This window comes from Macrobrachium rosenbergii, chromosome 28 (genome assembly GCF_040412425.1).
Source record: "Macrobrachium rosenbergii isolate ZJJX-2024 chromosome 28, ASM4041242v1, whole genome shotgun sequence".
NCBI lineage: Eukaryota > Metazoa > Arthropoda > Malacostraca > Decapoda > Palaemonidae > Macrobrachium > Macrobrachium rosenbergii.
The window spans coordinates 3,198,006-3,207,385 of NC_089768.1; the positions used below are offsets into that span (position 1 = coordinate 3,198,006).

Consider the following 9,380-nt stretch of genomic DNA (forward strand, 5'->3'; position numbering starts at 1 on the left):
CCCAAAAGCTCCTTACCTCAAAATAAACCTCAGAATATATAGTAAACCTAACCTTGTAGCAGCCCTAAAATGATGAACAGCACCCCGCTCTAGAGGACCGATGTGCACGAACGTAGTTTACAGATTCACTTGTTATTAAAATGTAAAATAAAGTACACAAAATGGGTATTATCAAATGCATATGAACTTGAAAAACATTGCACAAGTAAATACGTGAATAATATTTGAATTCATGAAATTAATGCACTTCCATTCCAAATTTTTCCTATTTAGGTTATGTTGAATTTTTATGAAAATTTGTGCATATTAAATTAATGTTATTTGTAATAATATTTGAAATTATGAAATATACTCCATTTCAAATATCTTTCTTATTATGTTATATTGTTGATATAATTGTTATGAAAACTTTGTATAAAATTAATTGATATTTGTAATGAAATAAAAAAAAAAGATTCACTTGTCCAGAGATGTGTAAATCTCACAGCCAAAAACTACATCGGGCACACTACAACAACCCTTCGGAGGCGTATGCTGGCTCATAGAAATCAAGGGGCCATTCATCAACATTATATAGATGTGCACGAAAGGAAGCCATCCCTACAAGAGTTGATAGAAGGCATACAGGTCGTACACAAAGAGGATAACTATGGTCGCCTCTTAATAGCTGAAGCGGTAAGCATCACTATCAAGAAACCTACCCTGAATATCCAACGAGAGTCGGATCATATACTCCCCTCCAGCAGGAGAAGGAATACGCGAGCCAACACGGACCAGACAGCACACCCTCAACCACTGGGCACATCGCGCCCCTTAGGGGACACCAGAGCACCTTTAGAGGCCAAGTAACATGCTTGCTCAAACCGCTGAGGCCCCGCCCAACACGAACCTCGAGTCGTAATTAGAGTAAAGCATCTGGACGCACACTTGCACTCAAATATTATACACATTTATGTATAAACAGACACTTGTTTATTTGTACCTTTTACATACGTTATACATACATTTCTTTATTTTTGTATCTTATTTTTTGTATTTGCAAATCTCCATGTGAGATTTTACTAAATTTTAAACACTAATTTAATGAAACACTAAGCACATGGTATTATAATTTAAATATTTATTTAACCATATGTTTAGTTTTATTTTTGTTGTCATACATGCTCATTTTACCCAAAACAATGCCCTGAAATGGTTAACCTTTTAATCCCTCGACCAACCGGTACCCAGATCTCAAGGTCATTATCCCCACATGGTGATTTAAATAGGTTGAAATGCCAGTTTGCAAGTCAGTATTCGCTTGATAATGCCATAAAAGGCAAAACAACTGTCGCGACAAAAACCAATATATGGAAGAAGGAAACCTGACGAACGAGAATTGGAAAAAGCTCCGACTGTATGAAGATACCTGCAAGAAGCTTATTGTTGCCACTAAAGCAATTGCTTTTAACGAAAAAGAAAAATGTGTGTATAATATACACATATACATACATATACATACATGGTGTCCATAAAGTCATGATGCAATTAAAAAACTTGTACCTTCGTAAGTATTCATGATAAAATTAACCTGTAAAAAGGATAAGAAAGCTTGATGTGTCTAGTTTTTCTGTTCTTCCGAAGTTTTATTTGTTATTTGTTTTGTCAAATATTTTTCACAATTTCTGAAACTTAAAAATGACTTCTTTTTCAGAACTGCTGTTGACTCATGGCTTCACTAGAATAGAAAGTAAACTGCGTTCTTTGGTTGGCTGAGCTTAAATGTACTGTCGCTGTCCAAAGAAGGTTTACAACCCAGTACAATAAAGAGGCTCCACACAGGAATTGCATCGCCAGGTGGACGAAGAAATTTAAGGAAACAGGATCTGTTACTGATAACCCATGGTCTGGTAGACCATGTGTTGATGAAGGAACTGTAGCATGTGTAGAACAGTCCTTTGAAAAAAACCTGAGAAAAGAGTCTAAGGCGAGCATCTTTGGAGATGAGGCTTTCAAAATCTACTGAGCATAAGATTCTGCAGAAAAAAATTTAAATGGAAGTATACAGAATTCAAATGCATCAAATGATGTTAGAAGAGGATTATCATACATGACTTACTTTCTGTAATCAGTTTAATGAAAGAATTAATACTGATCATGCATTTCTGAATAATTTAATGTTTTCTGACAAGCAACATTCCTCTCTGTGTGGTGCTTCTTGCTGTACTGGGTTGTTAACCTTCTTTGTACAACGACAGTACATTTCAGCACAGCCAACCAAAGAACGCGGTTTACTTTCTCTTCTAGTGAAGCCGTGGGTCAACAGCAGTTCTGAAAAAGAAGTTAGTTTTAAGTTTCAGAAACCGTTAAATTTTTTTTTATAAAACACATAATAAATAAAACATCAGAAGAACAGAAAACTAGACACGTCAAACTTTCTTATTCTTTTTACAGATTAATTCTATCATGTATTGTTATGAAGCTACAAGTATTTTAAATTGCACTATGACTTTATGGACACCCTGCATATACAGTGTATATATATATATATATATATATATATATATATATATATATATATACATACATACATATACACATTTGCATACACACATATATATATTATTATAAATATTCGCCAAAATAGGGGTTAAACTCCCATCCATCGAGTAGGGGGACATAAACGACCAGGATCAGAGTCGAAGTGAACTTTTGGTTGCTGTTTTTGAGAAGGGTCAAACCAGGTAGCTAGATCAGAGTTCTCCACAGAGAATCCCCAGATTCAGTGGTAGCTAATCCCCCTTACCATGAGGTTTACCTTAATAAACCTCCTGTTGTGCCTTTTGTCTGCTGGTATCTTAAATGTTTCAGAAAGCCGTTGGAACCCTTGTTTCGAAGAAGGAGCGTCAGCCCTGTGGCTGTCTATGGGAGAAACAGCTTCCTTTCCAGCCGGGTGCCCTTCAGTCTTTGCCCAGCTCCTCCTCGAGACAGAAGTCTTGCTACTCAACGTGTCTTTGCTGTGGCACACGTGCCAGGAACTGGAACTTAGGTCACAAGCGATCTTGGCGACAAAACGCCATGCACTGTTAATGAAGACAAGCCCCTCACCCGCTACTGTTGCAACGTGCGCTTGCACAGAATCACCCACGGTGCGTCTGAAGTTAGCATTTCAGTTACCAGTTCCCCCTTTTCCTCCAACTGAACTTATAATTTCCTTTTCACAAATTTCTCGCCCCATTAAATGCTTCTTAAGGGACCCGTTATCACTGCTTCTGTGACCACTGTGTCATAAGTAGGTGAATTAATTGTCCCTTGTCCATAGTGAAGAAATGACTCCTTCCTACCATGTGTCAGTAATGCTGAGGGATAACTCTATCATTCACGAAGTTTTATCTGGAAAAATTCTATATCCAGATACGAGTTACTTTGATAACCTCATCTTCTTCACCACCGTCTTGCCTAGAGAAAGTTGGCCGAGGAAGGCAACAGATTGAACCTTGACACATTTTCCAGCTATAATCTCCCGTAGCTGATTGTTAATTGAATCTTATTATGTAATTCTCGAACCAATGGTTCTTCGATTGCGCCTTTATTCTATATACTTCATTCTTGGTCTGGAAATCTAGTATTATTAAGTTTGCTGTTAATCTTGTCACAGGTTGTTCTATTAATAATTGCATGAGAGTTTCAATCCTCATTTGCCATGCTATAACTGTGTGCAATAAAGTATAATTTTTTAATTAATCTGAGTTTCCAGTGGCGACCTTTTCCCCAGTCATTATATAAGTGTATGAGCCTATCCGGGTGTTTCTGTTCTTTATATATCAGTCACGGTAAGTCGTTCTGCAACGTCTAGTAAAATCCTCATACATTTGTCACTCCCCTTGTCATAATATATAACAATTTTATATATATATATGTATATATATATATATATATATATATATATATATATATATATATATATATATATAGTATATATAATGTCTTTTCCCACTTCGAAGGGTGTCGTGCCAGAAAGTTACTTCCCTCCGGTTTTTCAGCAAGTCTTTAGGAATGAAGTCGACATCACGACACAATTTTTATTGGCCATTTACAGCTGAGCTGATTGGAGGGCGGTTTGCCAGAAGCGAACCTCGGAGCAAGACCTGTCCTTATTGAAATTTGAATGTGGCTTATATGTGCATATATAGACGCCCTACGTATATATATTCACGTGTATGCACCACCCACCAACGCACACCTTCAATGAAATTTCCACCATAGTTTTATATGAAAAACTATCCTAAATGCATCCTAGGCTAAGGTGAACCAGTAGAGAAATAACGCTCGCAACGGAAGCTTTGAAGACGACCTACATGCGATGGATTGCACGATCAGTCTGGGAAATTTGATCGAATCTATCGTCTTGCTTTGAAAACAAGATTGTATATAACAATAATTGTTGAACTTAACTTCACTGTAGCATATTTTATCACGGTAACTAACAAAAACAGATTTAAACATCTTTGACGTTATTGAAAATGCCAGGGTCAAGTCCCTTGAAGTGACTTTTTTAATACTAATCAACGCGAATGTTTTATTTTTATTTTTATTCTTCCATATAATTGACGACGAAGTCTTTCGAACTTTTACAAAGTTATATTTGTTTTGTAGTCTTCACTAAAAGCAAATTAAAAATGAAACTTTGGGGACTAGGCTATTCAATTCTTCCGACGTCGTATATGTCGTGACTTTAACTTCTCTAACAAGGCTTTGGCGTGTATTGGAACCATTTGTAACGTGTCCCACACCCAGTGTATTCAAAATACGGATTGGAAAAAAGAAAAACCAAGAGATAAGTACTATTTTTTTTAGGCCCCGAGGAAAGAATAAAATGTTCATTGCACCTTCACCGATACGAAGAAAAAACTTACCTTTCCACCCATGCCGGTAGAGAATAGGGAAGAGCTGGAGGAGGTGGTGAGGCCTACAGTACAAATCTGGTCACTGGGAGACACTGCTCACGAAAAAGTACAATGTTAGGATCTGCAAAGCCAAGTTTGCTAAGTCTGAACAGCGACGCGATAACGACGTGGCAACAAACAAGAGGTAACTGCTCTACTGTAGAAACTACAGTATAAGATAGCGCAGGTGTACCAACACCTGCTATTGTTTCTGTTAGTACAGGGCAGCTTCCTAGGCAACCCGGCATCCAGGTGAATCAGCGGTACACTGAGCGAGTTTTCCATAACACTTGCAATAAATGGTATTAGAAAATCATCTGATTTGCTCATACATGAGTAATTTAGTCATTTATCGAACCATCTCTCTCAATGACTGGCAAAGCTAATTAATTTAGGAAAAAGTAAACAAACTTAAAGTAAAAGATTGGATATTAAGTTGTTAATGACTCTCCACTTTTTGCGTTTTGCGTATGATCTTACCGGAAGCTCTCCTTAATAATCAAGGCAGAGCAGGTTTCCCACGCACTAAATTAAAGACTAACTTCTTCGTAGTGAGTCTGAATCCTATATGAGTGCGCACACACGTATCATATATATATATATATATATATATATATATATATATATATATATATATATATATATAAATAAACATAAATTCATGGGTTTTTTTTTTTTGGTATTGATGAAACTTTTTGGAGAACCTAAGCAGGTTAAATTAGCTTTCATGATGACGTGTGCATAAGCCTTCATATATTTTACCGGCATGTTTCCAACACGCAGAACACATTAGCGCTGAAAAACATGTTTTCTATTTAGTGAATATTACTTTTTTCATCAGGTGATAAAGGTGCATTTAGACTTTCTAAGCCTAGTTTATACCGAGTCGTATTGGCCTTAATGATTTGTGGTTTTATGTGAAATATAAAAGTCCAAGAACACGTGTGCAACTTATCGGATAACATCTGGCTGGTCGGGAGGGGTGCAAGGCGCTTGTGAAACGCGGAACGATAAAGAAGGTTCAAGCGATATCCACGCCATGTTGATAGAGTGCCTCGACTTGAAGACCCTTTCTTCAGCAGTATAACAGGTGTCATTTTTCAATTTCAAGGGTAATTTCTACCATTTATATAGCTGGTACTCATAGATTTCTTTATATCAGACATATTTATTGAAGGAAATGTCGGTTAATAGCCATTCAAGGAAAATCATCACCGGTTATGTGACATGATTTCTATAAGTACTCTAGCCATTTCAAGAAAATCACTGCCGACTATGACAATTTCTTATAGATATGTTAGACATTTCAAGAAAATTATTACCGATTTTGTGACACAGTTTCCTCTGTATGTCTTAGCCATTTCAAGAAAATCATTGCCGATTGTGCGACTTAATTTCTTATTGATATCTTAGCCATTTAAAGAAAAATCATTATCGATTATGTGACAGTTTTTTTTTTTTTATGGACATCTTAGCCATTTCAAGAAAAGCATTACGATTATGTGACATAATGTCTTATAGATATTCTACTAATTTCAAATAATCATTACCGATCATGTGACACAATATCTTAAAGATAACTTAGCCATTTAAAAAAAATCATTACCGATTATGGGATACAATTTCTTAGAGATGTCTTGGCCATTTCAAGAAAAGCACCACCGATTAAGTGACACTTTGTATAGGTGTTCTAGCTATTTCAAGAAAGTCATCACTGATGATGCGACACAATTTCTTATAGATATCTTTGCCATTTCAAGATAATCATTACCGATTAAGTGACACAGTTTCTGTCAGTATTCTAGCCATTTCAAGAAAAGCAATACTGATTATGTGACCCAATTTCTTATAGATATCTTAACCATTCAAAAAAAAAAAAATAATTACCGATGTATCTTTCGTTTTTAGTTCTACACGTTCTTATTTGGCTTGGGTAGAGGCCGGTATGCAAGGTTTTGGATGGGGCAGAACTGTTGACTCTAGCAAGTTTAGAAGTTTTGTGACAATTATTGCTCAACACAAGAAATAAGGAGAGAGAGAGGGAGAGAATTACAAAACTTACTGCATCATTCAATATGCCTGAGTGAACTCACGAAGGAAGGGAGAGAGAGAGAGAGAGAGAGAGAGAGAGAGAGAGAGAGAGAGAGAAAAGGTGGGCAGAAATAGTAATAAATAATTTCGTTAATTCAGCATCGCTTTTTGGATGATGACATTCACACTCATATGAAAGGACATTAACATTGACTAAAGCTTCAGTGACTGCCACAGTTAACTGCTTAGGCAGTTGAAACGCATAACATGATACTCACAATCAGCAGGATTGGTGATGGGACCTACTTTGAGGCATCATTTACAGCCCCTGGGATAGGCTAATGTCATTTTCCGAGTTTTGTGAGTTTCATTCTTTTGCTCTCATGGGCGTCATGGGTTAGGAGTCGTAAATAAAGGGCACCTTTGGCTTTTTCCCTTCCTTTCTTTGATGCCACATAGTGATGTCAGGCTCCCGTAGAAGTGTAACCCAGTTTCGCCACTCACGGGGAACACGTTTCCTTCTGGGGATGACACAGTCCTTTGACTTGGGTTCTCTCGCTTTTATTTCTTTCTCTCCATCCATAGGAGCTCACGCTGTGATGTTATTCTTACACGACATTAAGGCAATTGTAATGATGATGAGATATTCCTGTATTGTAATTCTGTAATGTTGCAATCACATAACAATGCTGTTATTAGATTTTCTAGTTTTGTCTTCTACATGCAGCAAGCGAGTACTTTGACAATGTTGGGTCACAGACCGTTCACAGTTTAAGGTTCTCTTGCATTCGACATGACAGTGAAATCACTGACTCTCACTCTCTTGAGACGCCCATCTGAGACGTCATGATCATATGGCATCGATATATATATATATATATATATATATATATATATATATATATATATATATATATATATATATATATATATATATATATATATCGAGAGAGACAAGCAGAGAGAGACCTGTTTCTTAAACCTTGATGCGAGAGGATCGAAAGTCGTAAATGGTTGCATGTCCCCACATTATAAAGGGAGAAGAGTTTGTTGCCTTTAGAGCACTAGATCAGGATTATTGCGACATCATTATCAAATGATCGTGTTGTCACAAACAGAGCACTTAAAAAAAAAAAAGACATCTGAATTTAACCATTGCTGTATCTCTTAGTGTGTTAAATCCCTAGGTCGCAGGCGGTTTCATGGTCTTACACTTGAAAGATAGCCTAATGGTTCACTGCGTGTAGTAGACCAAGTGGAATATGTTGTGATATCATTACTAAAGGGTTTTCATTCACCAAATGGTGCCATAGAGAGTGGAAGGGTTGCAAAAGAAAACTACTGTATTTTGCAACCTTCTCTGTACAATGACCATAGATTAGAGAGAGTTTCATGACACAACATGGAAAAGATAATCAAATCCTATGCATGGTGGAAAAGGTTAGAAAATATGTATTTCTTAGGTCTTATTCCAAAGTGACAAAGACAGAGTGCAAATTAGGCGAAAGTGTCCTGTGGTGTAGCTCTCATGGCATGTTCCCTCTTTCCGTCCAAGAAATTTATAATTTTCTTGGAAGTTCCATCATGCCTCACATCACTGCAGTCCACCCTCTCCCCTTAACAAAATAAGTATGTGAATGAATAAATAAATAAATGAAAGAATGAATTACTAAATAAATAAATAAATAAATTATAAAAAAACAAATAAATAAATAACTAAACAAGCAAACAAATAAATAATTAAATAAAATTAACAACAATCTTTCCAAGAGTCCAATGCTTTATAAACGCTTGTCAGTATTCCCCATGAGTTCCAGCGCATGCAAGTCATGAATATTGTTATATAATCCCTGCTTAATCTGCAGATTTTGACTTTCAATCGTTTAATACGTCCAAAGCCAGAGATTTGAAATTCGTGACATAATAGGACCCCAATGGGAAAGAGGCCACCCCACAACAAGAGGAAAAAGTTAGGTAAAACTTTTACATGCAAATCGAGCAGAAACTACAGAAAAGATTGCTTGAAATTTTATTCTATATACCTGCATTAAGTTCCAATTCAAATGGGTGAGGGGATTTCCATTTGCCAGATAATTTCTGATTGTTACCATTGTATGCCTTTTAAAGCAAATATGCATGAGATATGTATGTAGAGTTCTAGATCTGGGAGCTAGAAATCTAAGAAAAGAGAGAAAGAAAATAAAACAATCTATTCGGGTTTTTCCACTCTCTTGCTGGTGTTCCGTTCTCTATCATGACTTTCTTACACTATCAACTTCAGAGCTGACGGCACAAGAAGGTTATGATGGTGACCGGAAAATCAACAAGAGGAAAAACCGAATAGGTTGTTTTATTTTATTTCTTTTTTTTTTTGTTAGCGTTCAGTAAAGGTTTAGTGGCCCTAATTCAGCAAGTATTTACACG

General features: G+C 36.4%; 1 protein-coding gene across 1 annotated transcript in view; it reads right to left on the bottom strand.

Annotated features, from left to right (window-relative positions):
* LOC136853977 (transformer-2 protein homolog alpha-like) overlaps positions 1–5,146 on the bottom strand; it is a 176,819-nt gene extending 171,673 nt beyond the window's left edge. Inside the window, exon 1 of the mRNA XM_067129898.1 lies at positions 4,896–5,146. Coding sequence (XP_066985999.1) covers positions 4,896–4,907 — 12 coding nt within the window. The 5' untranslated portion in view covers positions 4,908–5,146. The remainder of the gene's footprint in view (positions 1–4,895) is intronic.
* Positions 5,147–9,380: the final 4,234 nt, after the last annotated feature.